The sequence below is a fragment of the Aythya marila genome, assembly GCF_965140915.1.
Source record: "Aythya marila genome assembly, chromosome: 16".
Classification (NCBI taxonomy): Eukaryota; Metazoa; Chordata; class Aves; order Anseriformes; family Anatidae; genus Aythya; species Aythya marila.
The window spans coordinates 9,955,627-9,972,050 of NC_139057.1; the positions used below are offsets into that span (position 1 = coordinate 9,955,627).

The 16,424-nt window shown below is 54.7% G+C and overlaps 2 protein-coding genes across 7 annotated transcripts in view; both read right to left on the minus strand.

Moving 5' to 3' along the window:
* The window catches only part of LOC309884518 (matrix metalloproteinase-24-like), a 33,480-nt gene extending 25,582 nt beyond the window's left edge, over positions 1–7,898 (minus strand). For 2 of the 3 annotated variants that reach the window (XR_014318635.1, XR_014318636.1), the window contains exons 1-2: positions 7,343–7,897; positions 5,313–5,461 (exon numbers count right to left, since the gene is read on the minus strand). Coding sequence is in view for 1 of the 3 variants with exons in the window: in XM_082773573.1 (XP_082629699.1) it covers positions 5,313–5,461; positions 7,343–7,435 (242 nt within the window). In the remaining 2 variants the exon portion in view is untranslated. Of the gene's footprint in view, positions 1–5,312; positions 5,462–7,342 lie in introns of all 3 variants that reach the window. The other variant, XM_082773573.1, reaches the window with a different exon arrangement.
* Positions 7,899–10,964: 3,066 nt separating this feature from the next.
* The window catches only part of LOC309884260 (uncharacterized protein), a 7,541-nt gene continuing 2,081 nt past the window's right edge, over positions 10,965–16,424 (minus strand). Inside the window, exons 1-3 of one of the 4 annotated variants that reach the window (XM_082773041.1) lie at positions 13,768–16,111; positions 13,075–13,240; positions 10,965–12,789 (exon numbers count right to left, since the gene is read on the minus strand). In XM_082773041.1, coding sequence (XP_082629167.1) covers positions 11,215–12,789; positions 13,075–13,224 — 1,725 coding nt within the window. In that variant the 5' untranslated portion in view covers positions 13,225–13,240; positions 13,768–16,111 and the 3' untranslated portion in view covers positions 10,965–11,214. Of the gene's footprint in view, positions 12,790–13,042; positions 13,241–13,767; positions 16,112–16,424 lie in introns of those variants that run through there. The other 3 variants (XM_082773039.1, XM_082773040.1, XM_082773038.1) reach the window with 3 other exon arrangements.

The following is a 16,424-nucleotide window of genomic DNA, read 5'->3' on the forward strand; positions in this document are numbered from 1 at the left end:
TCCCTACACACACGCCTCCCCCCTCCTCCAGTAGCTTGCGCTAGCTGAGCTTGGGGTTGGCTCGTCCTTTCCCTACCACAACACCTGGCCCTCCAGCACAGCCCTCACATCTTCTGCATTCCCCGCCTCCCTCAGATCCAACAAGGAAACTGGGAACTGGGATCCCAGAGAATTGTTGCATAGTGGCCACTGCAGACTGCACAGCTTTTCCCCCCTGCAAGGCGGACATCTGGCTGTCACATGGAAGCAAGTAGCCATAAGTTTTTAACCAACCCTGAAAAAGAAAGAAACAGATCATAAGTTTCTGCCATCTTCAGCTTGCAACTTCACACGTTACAACGTCTCTTCAAAAGAAAGCCCATTCCATTTAACCACCTCTCTTTAGCAGTTAGGATTCGTAACGCTGACTGAACTCCAGGAAGACCCAGCTTCCTATCTGCTGTCCTACCTGGATGATACAGGCCTGCTGATTCAAAATGGCCAGCAGCCCCACTGAATAGAACGGAGCCTTTTTATTTTTTTTTTTCCTATAGCAATCGCTTCGGTCCTTCGCCGGCCAAGTCCCTCGTGAGAGATTGGAACCGCAGTTAGAAGACCTCCACACTCGCTTCGGAACTAAGTTCTGTCTCAGTCACACTCTTACACACACAGGCAACCGAATCCCACCCAACCAAACAGTATACTCCTTAAACACTTACGACTCCATCGTCTTCGTTCGGATCTTCGCGCGCAGAATTACGGGCAAAATACAGTGCTGCAGCCGGCAAGGGAGCTCACAACAAAATAAAATTCTTTGCTTACCTTTATTCTGGTTCAAGATGGCATGAGTCCTGACCTGACTCGAACAGGAGCCACCAAACGGTGGGGCGCCTCTCCTAGATCGAAGCAGAATTCAGGAACCAAAGCCATCCCGGACGAGCCCCCAATTGTTATAAACGACCGAGTCCCAAATAGGGTTGCAATCAAAGTTTACAAGTTATGAAACCAATAGAGGTAAGCAAACAGCGCTGGGTGCGCCGGGAGTCTCTGCTCCACCAAGACGCACACCTCACCCCCGCCAGAGTCCCCCTTTTATAGCTCGGTTGTTCCGGGTGTACGTGGCATATCCTGGTATGCCCTGCGGTTGCACGTACTGTTGCTAGCGGGTCGTCTCGGACCCCCTGGTGCTCGTGAGGATGAAGGCCGTAGTCTCCCTCTGCGTTGTGGGTTGCGATCTTGCTGAGCAAGCACTATACCTGTTCTTATCAGGATGGTCAGCTGGAAACTTTCCAGCTATACAGGGTTGTCACAGCCCCCACAAGCTTCCCCACCGGTTTCATTAACAAACTTATTATACAATATTGGTTACAATATTTCGTAGCAACTGTCCAGGCGCTTCTTGACCACCACCTGGGAAGGTGACTCCACCACCGCCCTGGGCAGGCCGTGCCAGTGCCTGACTATTCTCGGAGAGAAAAAGATTTTCCGGATCCCTAGTCTAAATCTCCCCAGGTGCAACTTGTGGCCATTCCCTCTAGTCCTATCCCTAGTCATCTGCAAGAAGAGGCTGACCCCCTCCTCATCACAACCTCACTTCAGGAAGCTGGAGAGTGCAATGAGGTCTCCCCTGAGCCTCCACTTCTCCAGACTAAACAATCCCAGCTTCCTCAGCCGCTCCTCATCAGACTTGCGCTCTCCCTATGCTGAGTCTGTTTTGCCCGTGATGCTAATTGGTGAGTGGTCTCCCTGTCCTTATCGCAACCCTCGAGCCCGTTTTATCCTATTTCCTCCCCCTTTCTGCTTGAGGAGGGCGAGTGAGAGAGTGCTCGTGCTGGAGTTCAGCTGCCCAGCTGGGTGACACCACCACACGGTGTAGGGAAAAGCCCCAAGCACAGCACGGCCTGCCTTGAAGAAATGGAGGCACAAGCAAGCACTTGGATGTGACCTCTTTATTTTCTGCTTCCGCCTCAGGCTACTGAGGCTTGAATGGGATCGGTCTGACACGCACGCGTAGGCTCCGTGCTCTGCTCTGGACATGGTGCTTCACAACAGATGGAGGAGCCGGCTGCCTGAGAAACTGTGGGTCCGTTGGAGGGAAGGTGCCTGTGGTGCTGTCGGACCTCAGCTGGGTCTGGAATTCCCCTGTGGGGGCAGAAGAACCTGCCAGGGGAGCACCTTGCTCACAGCCTCTTTGGAGGTGCTCCGAGGGACAGCTCTCCTTCCCGTTTCTTGGGACAGGCTGCTGGCTGACATGCCTTCCCAAGTTTTTCTTCAGCTTTCATGCAGCGGCAGACTGAGAGCTCTGCCTGTTAGTTGGATCGACAGTGGGAAGTGCCACGATTTCAAAATACTTGCAGTTGATGTCTTGCTCAAACCGGGAAGCCACGAAGGGTTCCAAAGTGTCGCAGACACTTCCAAGAGCTCCTTTGGTGACCTTGTCAAGGGAAGCCTGTGAGAATGCTCCCCCAAGGGCTTCCCTCGGTTTCTTTTCTTTTGGCTTCCCCACTTGGGACGCTCTCCTGGCCAAGGGCTGCTCCTTCTGCCTGGCTTCTGGCCTTGGCTCAGATGCACTGGGCGTGCCAGGTTCCCAGGACTTCTCAATGACCTTCATCACGCTCGCTACAACTTTCTTAGCCAGAAGTGCAATTTGCTGCTCTTTGTCAAGAGGAGATGCCTCTGAAGGCATCTCGCTTTCAGCACTTGCACACGGTCTTTCTTGGATCCCATGGGGAGACCTCTTGAAGATGCAGACAGACTGGTCCAGTGCCTGCACCCTCTCAAACACTTGCTGCACCACAGCCCGAGCCACCTCTTCAATCCTCTGGTTTTCTCGTGCAGCCAGTTCTTCCGAGGCAGCTTTGAATACACCGTCTGCGGGGATGGATGACTATCTGACTCCCTCACAGGATGGATGCTGCCAGGGAGCTTGGCATCTTCCCTGCCAAACTCAACGCTGGAGGGAGTCACTTTCAGCCCTCTGTAGTGGCCAGATTCGAGAAAGTTTCTTCTGCTTTTGCAGGAAGGCGGGCCAGCTGGTTTTTGAGGCTGCAGTAGGCTGCCTTTCTCTTTCGTGACCAAGTACACGTTATTAGAGGAGCTCTGGCGAGAACGGTCACTCCCTGCCATCAGTCTTGCGTCAAGTTGCCGAGCTGTTGCTGAAGCTTTTCCTGAAAGGGAACAGCAGGTTTTAGCTCACTCTTGCCTCAGAAATGCCTCACGTCCCTGCATGCTGAGGTTTCATGCCACCCAGGCCAGCGCCCTGCTTCTGCCATGCAACGAGGGCTGAAGAGAAGGGCTTCCCTCAGGGCTCTGTGTGCTTGCAAGTCGCTTTCCTGATCTAACATCGCCCCCCCAATAGCTTGCGCTAGCTGAGCTTGGGGCTGGCTCGTCCTTTCCCTACCACAACACCTGGCCCTCCAGCACAGCCCTCACATCTTCTGCATTCCCCGCCTCCCTCAGATCCAACAAGGAAAGCCCCAGCCTTCTGTACCGTGCCACTGACACGTGTCTGCTGAGCTTTGCCTACCTCTTCTTGCCTCCTGGTTTTCTCTGCTTCCAGCTTGAGCGTGGTCACATACTGCCTGGACTCATTGAACTCCTTCAGAGAGCAGACCACCTATGGAGAGACAAAGGCAGAAAGCTCCCGAGAACTGTCGAGGTAGCTCCGAGCTTTCCTCAAACACCCCCAGGGACCGTGACTCCACCACTCCCCTGGGCAACCCCTTCCAAGGCCCGACTACTCTTTCTCAGAAGAAACGGCTCCTACTTTTCAACCTAAACGTCCCCGGCGCAACTTGAGCCCATTCCCTCTAGTCCTATCCCTAGTCATCTGCAAGAAGAGGCTGAGCCCCAGCTCCCCACAATTTCCTTGATGGCAGTTGTAGACAGCAAGAAGGTCTCCCCTGAGCCTCCTCTTCTCCTCACTAAACAACCCCAGCTCCCTCAGCTGCTCCTCAGAGGACTTTTCTTCCAGGCCCTTCACCAGCTTCGTAGCCCTTCTCTGCACAAGTTCCTCGATGCCCTTCTTGTCCTGAGGGGCCCAAACCTGAACACAGCACTCGAGGTGCAGCCTCTCCAGAGCACAGTGCAGGGGGGGACCATCATCTCCCTGCTCCTGCTGGCTACACTATTCCTGAGACAAGCCAGGATGCTGTTGGCCTTCTTGGCCACCTGGCCACGCTGCCGGCTCACGTTGAGGCAAGCATCAATCAGCACCCCCAGATCCTTGCCTCTGCACAGCTTTTCAGCCACTCTGCCCCAAGCCTGTAGCGCTGCACGCGGTTCTTGAGGCCAAAGCGCAGGAATCGGCACTTCGCCGTGTTAAACCTCATCCCATTGGCCTCTGCCAGAGGAGACCTGTGCTGGTCAGCGCAACGCCCAAACCTACTTTGCCACTGCTGGTGATGAAGCCCTTGCTCTTCAGGCTCTGCAGGCTGTCTTTGCGATTGTAGTAGGCCTGCAGATGCGGGTCGTGCAGGCAGTTGTACTCTGTGCGCAGTAGGCGACAATATGGATCTTCCAGATGAAACTGAGCGGAAGGCTGGTGCAGCTGCAAGAGAGGTGGTCCAGAGTGTGAATGGGGCAGGAGAAAGCAGCAGAGAGACAAAGGCACTTCCAAGCTCCTCATGCACACGGGCTAGCCTTTGCCAGCCTCTGCGCTAGAGCTTTCTGATTCCGGCCTTACTTCCCGGCTGGACCTTCCTTCGGAAGCCATCAAAAACACCCCCACCAGGCCTGGGCTGAGGGTCCGGCCTGGGCTGGGCAGAGAAGGCCAAACCCCACCAGCAAGCTACAAAAAACATACAGCACAGAACACCTAATGTCCAGCAAACATCAACTAAGCAACAGCTGAGTGGTCTTGACTGTCCTCATTAGACTGCTGCAACTCTCTTCAGCTCCAAACTGCAGCTCTCCACAGGCAGCAGCTATGCAGATCCACAACTCCCATTAATTAAGAAATACTACATCAGAAATCATTTCTCAAGTCAGAGCTTTACCTACATGCAGACAGAGACAGCAATCAATAAAACCCTTGATGTTCGCTGCCTTCAGAAACTCACAGCACTCCCGTTTCACCTTTCACTGTTCAGCAACAGGAATGACATTTAACAAGAGCTTCTCACGCGTGCAAACAATCTTGACAAGAGGAGCGAGATGGAGTTGTCCACGTGTGTTCGTTAGGGACGCCTTTTCACAAACACCAAGACTTCTCTGACTGGCCTGAGACAGTGAAATCTATCCCTTTGGAGGACCTCTGGCTCCTGGAATAACTACCCAGCTAATAGACAAGGCTTTGAGCATGGAAAGACAAAATTAGCCTAGGATCACCTTACTCCACAGTTGTCTGGTCCAAAACGCCCGTTACTGGGATCCCAGAGAATTGTTGCATAGTGGCCACTGCAGACTGCACAGCTTTTCCCCCCTGCAAGGCGGACATCTGGCTGTCACATGGAAGCAAGTAGCCATAAGTTTTTAACCAACCCTGAAAAAGAAAGAAACAGATCGTAAGTTTCTGCCATCTTCAGCTTGCAACTTCACACCTTACAACGTTTCTTCAAAAGACAGCCCATTCCATTTAACCACCTCTCTTTAGCAGTTAGGATTCGTAACGCTGACTGAACTCCAGGAAGACCCAGCTTCCTATCTGCTGTCCTACCTGGATGATACAGGCCTGCTGCTTAAAAACGGCCAGCAGCCCCACTGAATAGAACCGGGGCAGACATAGCTCTTTGGTACAACACAAATGCCAAAGAACCTCCATTCTTTGCACAGGCTGAGCTCCTCTCTTGGTCCTCCCGTGCACCCTATCCCCAGGCCATCACAAGCTTTCTCAGCCCCCACAGCAATACGCTCCAAAGAACCCACTGCCCACCTACTGCTGCTTCTGGACCAGCGCTCCAAGCAGACGGCTTAACAGGCCTGGACAATTCCCCGCAAACACAAGTTCAGCTTTATGTTTGCACCAGACACAGAAGGCATTTCTTACAAAAACAAGCTCAGCATTTACATAGACCCTTACTAGGTGGGCTCTTCCTTGAATACCAGGTATCTAGCAAGTTTTCAGATCACAAAAACAGACAGCTCTCCTCACCGAGCTTTATTTCCCCCCACCCTCCCCAAAACACACAGCTTTAGAGAAAACCACGTCAAACTTACAGGCCAAGGCCTGCATTTCCCAAAACAGCCAAGTAATTCAAGACTTTCCTTTGGGTCATTTTAATGCCACGAGAAAAAGGAACATTCAGTCGCTGTTAAGTGCAAAGACCAAAAAACACCAGGCCCTGAACGTAGGCTTGCTTTCGTGGTAACTTTTCATTCACCTGCCCCGGAGCCTTTTTGTTTTTTTTTGTTTTTTTTTTTTTTTTTTTTTTTCCTGGACAATACCAATCAGGAATTAACATATGACAGCTGACAAGCTCCCCAAGCACTGTCAAGATACCTGGGATACTCATCATCAAGCAGAAATACATCCAACTGCTTTGGTGTTCTCCTACAGGCACAATGCGCTCCATATTCCAAAGACAGATTTCTACAATCTTTAGAAAACCCATTTGGCCGATTCAATGCTTACTACTTAGCCCATGACTACTACAACAGCTACAGATCTTGTTGAGTAACAGCACAGGGCCAGCCACGCCAAACCTCACCGAGTCAATGGACATGCAGCACCAACAGCCCCAGCTGCCAAACCGCTGGGAGAACAGACTACGTCCGTCTTGGCAACTAAAGCTCTAGAGCCGGCCTCTAACCCACACAGTGGACTGGCACGCACAGACCAGCAGCCTCACCAAAACAAGCTGCCCTTGGGCTGCAAGCGTGCAGCACGGCACCAAAGCAGCCCCGAGCACTGCTACGCATCCCTCTCCTTCCCAGCCAGGCTCCAACACGGCACACGGCACACGGGCGCGACGGAAAGGGCCACAACACGACTCCTGCGCGGACACCACCAAGGTCCTCCCGGGAGCCCGATGCTCCAGAGCACCAAGAAGAGGCACAGCTGCCTTCGCGGGCCGGCTCTCCCCAAAGACCCGGCTCGGCTGCAGGCACAGAAGCTGCCAGGGACAGACACCGCGCCCCTGAGCCCCCAAAGCGGCCACTTCGGAGAGCAGCCGGACAAGGGCCTACACAAGGAACATACCGGGGTGCTCCGGCCGGGCCAGCAGCGACGTGGCCGAAGCCGGGCGCAGCGGGGCCGGGCAGCCGCCGCCCCGCTCCCCAGCCCACCCCCGGGCCGCTCCGCTCCGCTCCCCTCCCAGCCGCGGCACGACCGGCCCCAGAGCCGCCCCGCTCCCCTCAGCACCCCGCCCCGGCCCGGCCAGGCCCCGGCCCGGCCAGGCCCCGGCCCCCGCGCCCTGACACCCACTCGGCCCGTGCTGGTGTCGGCGGCGGCGCGGAGCAGGGCGCAGAGCAGCAGGGAGCCCGCCGCAGCCAGGCCCCGGCACCGCCTCGGCGCCATGGCAGCGCGGCGGGCCTCCGGCCAGCGCTCCGGGCCGGCGGCTCGGGCTGCGGCTGCGCGGGGAGGCCGCAACTGAAAGGCGGCGGCCGGGGCTACGCCTCTTCCTCCGCGGGGCCGGGGCAGGCGGCGGGGCTGCCGCGGGGGCCCGCCCCGGGTCCCGGTGCCGGTGCCGGCAGGCAGGGGAGGGTGCAGAGGAGGCGGCGGCCGCCGGGTGTTGGTCTGCAGCACCGAAGCTGCTGCAGGAGGAGCCAGGTCTTCCTCTGCCGCCTCCTCGGCGAACGGGCTTGTTGCCCGCTGTTGGAGATGGTGTCAATGAAGTCTCGGCTCAGTCTGAATTTTGTAATATTTACACTGCTAAAAGGTATAAAAGGCAAGGAAACAGCGCTGGGCGTGCGGGGAGTCCACGCTCCAGCAACACGCACACACGAACATCAGACACTCTGAGTACACAGAACATTGCTCCTTCCTACGAAAGCCGAGTATGCCTAGACATACGTACAATCGGGAAGGGTAACGTGAGGAAAGTTTTAACAATTCGTGTCAATAAAGAACAGTCCTGTCTGCCTCTGGGTCCTGCACTGGCAATTGAATTCTTGAACCACAGATGCGGTGTGTCCCAGTCTCCCCCTCATTCTAGTCAATTTCTCAAGTCTTCAGGAAATACTCCTCAAAGTTATGAACCTGTTTGCCTTTGTTATTCCGGACCTCTATTTCCAACAGTTACAGCCTTTTTTTGTTGTCTTCTTCGAGATTAACTTAACACTGCTATAGGTGTGAGTGTCCCCGTGAATGGCTGGTGAGGAATGTTTTAATAAGAAAGCCATTTGTGTTTGTAGGAAGTCTTTGACGTCTGGGGGTTTCAGAACAACTGATAACAACTAGTGACTGTTATGGGATACTATGCAAGCCTCTGATACCTGGCCAGGTGGCCAAGAGATTAAGAAGAAGAAAAAAAAGAAGCTGAAGGACGGCTAGGAGACGAGACCTGCAGGGGATGCTGTATAAACTTGACACGGTGCCAAGGAGTACAAAGGGGAAGGACAAGAAAAAAACTTGGAGAGGAAGACTACGAGCCTTCAGCATGGAAGACCCCTAGAGACCCCCAGAGGGACCACCGGAGACTGATGCGCATGCTCCAGTAGGAGGGACTGGACCCCGGGAGCTAATTATAATAACCTGTTTTTTTAGAAGTCGTAATGAATATGTGTCAGTCTAGGAGCATAAGAATCAGCTACTTGATGTAACTGGCGTGCGTCCTGGTGGAGCGGAGACTCCCGGTGCACCCAGCGCTGTTTGCTTACCTCTATTCTTTTACTGAATCCTATTTTTTTATTTAATCCTATTTTGAAGACTGAGCCATTTCTAAGAGTAACAAACCATCCTTTAAGTTCCATGACATTACAGTCTCCATTTTCCACTCCTTTTCAACAATAAGGCCTGCTTTAAGCTGTCAAGCAACTCGGCCTTCGGGCCTTATGTATCCCGTTCTTCCCGGATCGAAGCAAAGCATCGGCATCTCCTTGTGAAGGCCAAGAGGCCTGGGTCAGAAGGCACGTCCAGGTCAGCAGGGGGCGAAACAGCAAAGGCCTGAGATGGCTGTAGCAGCAGAGGGGCCGATGGCATAGCAGTCGGATCAGTAAAGGAGCCCGCAGCTCCCTCACTGTCTGGCAAGCCACACCTTTGTGATTGTGGCTCCACAGGGCTCTTTAAGGCCTCAGAGACTGCTCGCCAGGTGCCGAGCAATCCCACTGCAACCTTGTCATTTTCAGTTGCAGTCCCACACCTTGACATTAATTTGGTCCCATGTTTCAGGATCATGAACAGTCCGATTGTTAAGAAGGAGAATAAGTTGTAAGGTTTTGGCCATTTGCCGAGGCGATGGGCTCCAGTGCAGACGCGTTCTGCAGCGGAGCGGGGGATCGGGCGAGGCAGGGCTAAATTTTCCGGCATCGAGCCTACTTGAGGGAGCCGCCAGGACCCGGCAGCCCTCGTGAGGGAGGCTGATGAGGCATAGGCGCAGCCAGCAGCGTCAGCGGCGGGCTATTTAAATCGGGCACCACCGCCATTTCACTGCCATTTGCCGAGGCTATCGACTCCGGGGCAGACGCGTTCTGCAGCGGAGCAGGGGATCGGGCCAGGCAGGGCTAATTTTTCCGGCATCGAGCCTACTTGAGGGAGCCATGGCATGGCACATGGCGTGGCGCGGCAGTTGACGCGGCAGTTGGCGCAGGCAGGGCGAGCAGGAAGGGCAGAGCGCTCCCCCCTGCCCATACGAACACCTCCTGTAACGACAGCCATTAGCTAGGCGATAATGGTCTCCACCAGGCACGGTGCGCTCTCCAGAAAGTCGGTACACACCCAGACCGACTGCCCGTTCAAAAAGGCAGCAGTTCAGGTCACCGGCTGCAGGGAGTGTCTGAGCCTGTTCCTGCCATCGGCGGGAGGCAGAGAAACTGCGTGCCTGAGGTGTGAGCAGGTGGATGACCTGGTCCGCATGGTGGCGGAGCTCGAGGAGGAGCTGGAGAGGTTGAGGGACATCAGGGAGTGTGAGTGGGAGATAGACTGGTGGAGCGACTCCCTGCGGGGCCTCAAGGAAAGGTACCGGTGTGAGACACCCCAAATGAGGGTGGACCCCCTGCCCTGTCGCCGTCGGGCAGAGGGAGGGGATCTGGGAGTTGAGGAGGAATGGAAACTGGTCCCTGCTTGACATCGCAGGCGATGGCCTCCCCTTCCGGCCCCACCTTCCCAGGCGCCCTTACGCAAGAGGTTTGAGGCCCTGGAGCTTGAGAGACCGGTGGGTGAGGAAGAGGTAGCAAGAGTACCCAGGAGGATGCCTAGGGCGAGGAGGTCGACTCCACGCCTCAGGACTGCCTCCACCAAGAAAGACAGAAGAGTTATTGTTGTGGGAGACTCTCTTCTCAGGGGAACAGAGGGTCCTATTTGTCGGCCTGACCCTACCCGTAGGGAAGTCTGCTGCCTCCCTGGGGCCAAGGTCAGGGATGTTGCCAGGATGCTTCCCAACCTGGTTCGCCCCTCTGACTATTACCCTCTTTTGATAGTCCAGGCAGGTAGTGATGACATTGAAGAGAGAAGCCTGAAGGCTATCAAACGAGACTGGGGGATGATCACCTCCCTGCTCCTGCTGGCTACGCTATTGCTAATACAGGCCGGGATGCCATTGGCCTTCTTGGCCACCTGAGCACACTGCCGGCTCATGTTCAGCCAAGCATCGATCAACACTCCCAGGTCCCTTTCCTCTTCACAGTCTTCTAGCCACTCTGCCCCAAGCCTATGGCACTGCAGGGGGTCATTGTGGCCGAAGTGCAAGACCTGGCACTTGGCCTTGTTAAGCCTCATCCCATAGCCCCCACTCCCATGTTCCCCTGAGCCACTTGGGGGCAGGGTGGATGTAGAAGTGGGTGGAAGGGAGAAGGTGATTTTAGTTTGCTTTTAGTATCTCACTGCTCTAGCCCCTTTTAATAGGTAATGAATTATATTAATCTCCCTATGCTGAGTCTGTTTTGCCCGTGATGCTAATTGGTGAGTGGTCTCCCTGTCCTTATCGCAACCCTCGAGCCCGTTTTATCCTATTTCCTCCCCCTTTCTGCTTGAGGAGGGCGAGTGAGAGAGTGCTCGTGCTGGAGTTCAGCTGCCCAGCTGGGTGACACCACCACACGGTGTAGGGAAAAGCCCCAAGCACAGCACGGCCTGCCTTGAAGAAATGGAGGCACAAGCAAGCACTTGGATGTGACCTCTTTATTTTCTGCTTCCGCCTCAGGCTACTGAGGCTTGAATGGGATCGGTCTGACACGCACGCGTAGGCTCCGTGCTCTGCTCTGGACATGGTGCTTCACAACAGATGGAGGAGCCGGCTGCCTGAGAAACTGTGGGCCCGTGGGAGGGATGGTGCCTGTGGTGCTGTCGGACCTCAGCTGGGTCTGGAATTGCCCTGTTGGGGCAGAAGAACCTGCCAGGGGAGCACCTTGCTCAGAGCCTCTTTGGAGGTGCTCCGAGGGACAGCACTCCTTCGCATTGCTTGGCACGGGCTGTTTGCTGACACGCCTTCCCAAGCTCTTCTCCAGCTTCTGTGCAGTTGCGGACTGAGAGCTCTGCTCCGATAAGGAGCGTGTCATCCCGCTTGCCACGGTTTTGCTGTTTGAAGTGGCTTCTAAGGCCTTTGCTTTCATTTCCCTCTCCATCTTGTCCTTCACTTCTTCAATCACATTAAGGACGATGGTTCTGGCATAGGCCTGCAGTTCTGCGTGCAGACGCTGAACTTCGGAGACAGCCTTTTGGATGCTCTCCCTCACAATCCTGCGACTCAGGCGTGAGACCTCATCGGTGTCTGGCACTGGTGGGATCATGGGCAGCCTGTCTCTCGGCCTTGCTTCTGGGCTCTGCTCTTCTGGTCCTCTTTGTAGTCCCCGTCCTTCCCTCATGCCCTCCCTTGAGAGAGGCACCTGGGATGGCTGTGCCTGCCTGTTAGAGGGACCAACAGTGGGAAGTGCCACGATTTCAGAATAGTTGCAGTTGAAGTCTTGCTCAAACCGGGAAGCCACGAAGGATTCCAAAGTGTCGCAGACACTTCCAACAGCTTCTTTGGTGACCTTGTCAAGGGAAGCCTGTGAGAATGCTCCCCCAAGGGCTTCCCTCGGTTTCTTTTCTTCTGGCTTCCCCACTTGGGACGCTCTCCTGGCCAAGGGCTGCTCCTTCTGCCTGGCTTCTGGCCTTGGCTCAGATGCACTGGGCGTGCCAGGTTCCCAGGACTTCTCAATGACCTTCATCACGCTCGCTACAACTTTCTTAGCCAGCAGTGCAATTTGCTGCTCTTTGTCAAGAGGAGATGTCTCTGAAGGCATCTCGCTTTCAGCACTTGCACACGGTCTTTCTTGGATCCCATGGGGAGACCTCTTGAAGATGCAGACAGACTGGTCCAGTGCCTGCACCCTCTCAAACACTTGCCGCACCACAGCCCGAGCCACCTCTTCAATCCTCTGGTTTTCTCGAGCAGCCTGTTCTTCCGAGGCAGCTTTGAATACACCGTCTGCGGGGACGGGTGTCTTTCTCTCGGACTCCCTCACAGGAAGGATGCTGCCAGGGAGCTTGGCATCTTCCCTGCCCAACTCAACGCTGGAGGGAGTCACTTTCAGCCTTCTGCGCTGGCCAGAGTGGAAACAGTTTCTTCTGCTTTTGCAGGAAGGTGGGCCAGCTGGTTTTTGAGGCTGCAGTAGGCTGCCTTTCTCTTTCGTGACCAAGTACACGTTATTAGAGGAGCTCTGGCGAGAACAGTCACTCCCTGCCATCTGTCTTACTTCAAGTTTCTTTAACTTGGCGAGCTGTTGCTGAAGCTTTTCCTGAAAGGGAACAGCAGGTTTTAGCTCACTCTTGCCTCAGAAATGCCTCACGTCCCTGCATGCTGAGGTTTCATGCCACCCAGGCCAGCGCCCTTCTTCTGCCACGCAACGAGGGCTGAAGAGAAGGGCTTCCCTCAGGGCTCTGTGTGCTTGCAAGTGGCTTTCCTGATCCACCCCTCCCTACACACACGCCTCCCCCCTCCTCCAGTAGCTTGCGCTAGCTGAGCTTGGGGTTGGCTCGTCCTTTCCCTACCACAACACCTGGCCCTCCAGCACAGCCCTCACATCTTCTGCATTCCCCGCCTCCCTCAGATCCAACAAGGAAACTGGGAACTGGGATCCCAGAGAATTGTTGCATAGTGGCCACTGCAGACTGCACAGCTTTTCCCCCCTGCAAGGCGGACATCTGGCTGTCACATGGAAGCAAGTAGCCATAAGTTTTTAACCAACCCTGAAAAAGAAAGAAACAGATCATAAGTTTCTGCCATCTTCAGCTTGCAACTTCACACGTTACAACGTCTCTTCAAAAGAAAGCCCATTCCATTTAACCACCTCTCTTTAGCAGTTAGGATTCGTAACGCTGACTGAACTCCAGGAAGACCCAGCTTCATATCTGCTGTCCTAACTGGATGATACAGGCCTGCTGATTCAAAATGGCCAGCAGCCCCACTGAATAGAACGGAGCCTTTTTATTTTTTTTTTTCCTATAGCAATCGCTTCGGTCCTTCGCCGGCCAAGTCCCTCGTGAGAGATTGGAACCGCAGTTAGAAGACCTCCACACTCGCTTCGGAACTAAGTTCTGTCTCAGTCACACTCTTACACACACAGGCAACCGAATCCCACCCAACCAAACAGTATACTCCTTAAACACTTACGACTCCATCGTCTTCGTTCGGATCTTCGCGCGCAGAATTACGGGCAAAATACAGTGCTGCAGCCGGCAAGGGAGCTCACAACAAAATAAAATTCTTTGCTTACCTTTATTCTGGTTCAAGATGGCATGAGTCCTGACCTGACTCGAACAGGAGCCACCAAACGGTGGGGCGCCTCTCCTAGATCGAAGCAGAATTCAGGAACCAAAGCCATCCCGGACGAGCCCCCAATTGTTATAAACGACCGAGTCCCAAATAGGGTTGCAATCAAAGTTTACAAGTTATGAAACCAATAGAGGTAAGCAAACAGCGCTGGGTGCGCCGGGAGTCTCTGCTCCACCAAGACGCACACCTCACCCCCGCCAGAGTCCCCCTTTTATAGCTCGGTTGTTCCGGGTGTACGTGGCATATCCTGGTATGCCCTGCGGTTGCACGTACTGTTGCTAGCGGGTCGTCTCGGACCCCCTGGTGCTCGTGAGGATGAAGGCCGTAGTCTCCCTCTGCGTTGTGGGTTGCGATCTTGCTGAGCAAGCACTATACCTGTTCTTATCAGGATGGTCAGCTGGAAACTTTCCAGCTATACAGGGTTGTCACAGCCCCCACAAGCTTCCCCACCGGTTTCATTAACAAACTTATTATACAATATTGGTTACAATATTTCGTAGCAACTGTCCAGGCGCTTCTTGACCACCACCTGGGAAGGTGACTCCACCACCGCCCTGGGCAGGCCGTGCCAGTGCCTGACTATTCTCGGAGAGAAAAAGATTTTCCGGATCCCTAGTCTAAATCTCCCCAGGTGCAACTTGTGGCCATTCCCTCTAGTCCTATCCCTAGTCATCTGCAAGAAGAGGCTGACCCCCTCCTCATCACAACCTCACTTCAGGAAGCTGGAGAGTGCAATGAGGTCTCCCCTGAGCCTCCACTTCTCCAGACTAAACAATCCCAGCTTCCTCAGCCGCTCCTCATCAGACTTGCGCTCTCCCTATGCTGAGTCTGTTTTGCCCGTGATGCTAATTGGTGAGTGGTCTCCCTGTCCTTATCGCAACCCTCGAGCCCGTTTTATCCTATTTCCTCCCCCTTTCTGCTTGAGGAGGGCGAGTGAGAGAGTGCTCGTGCTGGAGTTCAGCTGCCCAGCTGGGTGACACCACCACACGGTGTAGGGAAAAGCCCCAAGCACAGCACGGCCTGCCTTGAAGAAATGGAGGCACAAGCAAGCACTTGGATGTGACCTCTTTATTTTCTGCTTCCGCCTCAGGCTACTGAGGCTTGAATGGGATCGGTCTGACACGCACGCGTAGGCTCCGTGCTCTGCTCTGGACATGGTGCTTCACAACAGATGGAGGAGCCGGCTGCCTGAGAAACTGTGGGTCCGTTGGAGGGAAGGTGCCTGTGGTGCTGTCGGACCTCAGCTGGGTCTGGAATTCCCCTGTGGGGGCAGAAGAACCTGCCAGGGGAGCACCTTGCTCACAGCCTCTTTTTTGGAGGTGCTCCGAGGGACAGCTCTCCTTCCCGTTTCTTGGGACAGGCTGCTGGCTGACATGCCTTCCCAAGTTTTTCTTCAGCTTTCATGCAGCGGCAGACTGAGAGCTCTGCCTGTTAGTTGGATCGACAGTGGGAAGTGCCACGATTTCAAAATACTTGCAGTTGATGTCTTGCTCAAACCGGGAAGCCACGAAGGGTTCCAAAGTGTCGCAGACACTTCCAAGAGCTCCTTTGGTGACCTTGTCAAGGGAAGCCTGTGAGAATGCTCCCCCAAGGGCTTCCCTCGGTTTCTTTTCTTTTGGCTTCCCCACTTGGGACGCTCTCCTGGCCAAGGGCTGCTCCTTCTGCCTGGCTTCTGGCCTTGGCTCAGATGCACTGGGCGTGCCAGGTTCCCAGGACTTCTCAATGACCTTCATCACGCTCGCTACAACTTTCTTAGCCAGAAGTGCAATTTGCTGCTCTTTGTCAAGAGGAGATGCCTCTGAAGGCATCTCGCTTTCAGCACTTGCACACGGTCTTTCTTGGATCCCATGGGGAGACCTCTTGAAGATGCAGACAGACTGGTCCAGTGCCTGCACCCTCTCAAACACTTGCTGCACCACAGCCCGAGCCACCTCTTCAATCCTCTGGTTTTCTCGTGCAGCCAGTTCTTCCGAGGCAGCTTTGAATACACCGTCTGCGGGGATGGATGACTATCTGACTCCCTCACAGGATGGATGCTGCCAGGGAGCTTGGCATCTTCCCTGCCAAACTCAACGCTGGAGGGAGTCACTTTCAGCCCTCTGTAGTGGCCAGATTCGAGAAAGTTTCTTCTGCTTTTGCAGGAAGGTGGGCCAGCTGGTTTTTGAGGCTGCAGTAGGCTGCCTTTCTCTTTCGTGACCAAGTACACGTTATTAGAGGAGCTCTGGCGAGAACGGTCACTCCCTGCCATCAGTCTTGCGTCAAGTTGCCGAGCTGTTGCTGAAGCTTTTCCTGAAAGGGAACAGCAGGTTTTAGCTCACTCTTGCCTCAGAAATGCCTCACGTCCCTGCATGCTGAGGTTTCATGCCACCCAGGCCAGCGCGCTGCTTCTGCCATGCAACGAGGGCTGAAGAGAAGGGCTTCCCTCAGGGCTCTGTGTGCTTGTAAGTCGCTTTCCTGATCTAACATCGCCCCCCCAATAGCTTGCGCTAGCTGAGCTTGGGGCTGGCTCGTCCTTTCCCTACCACAACACCTGGCCCTCCAGCACAGCCCTCACATCTTCTGCATTCCCCGCCTCCCTCAGATCCAACAAGGAAAGCC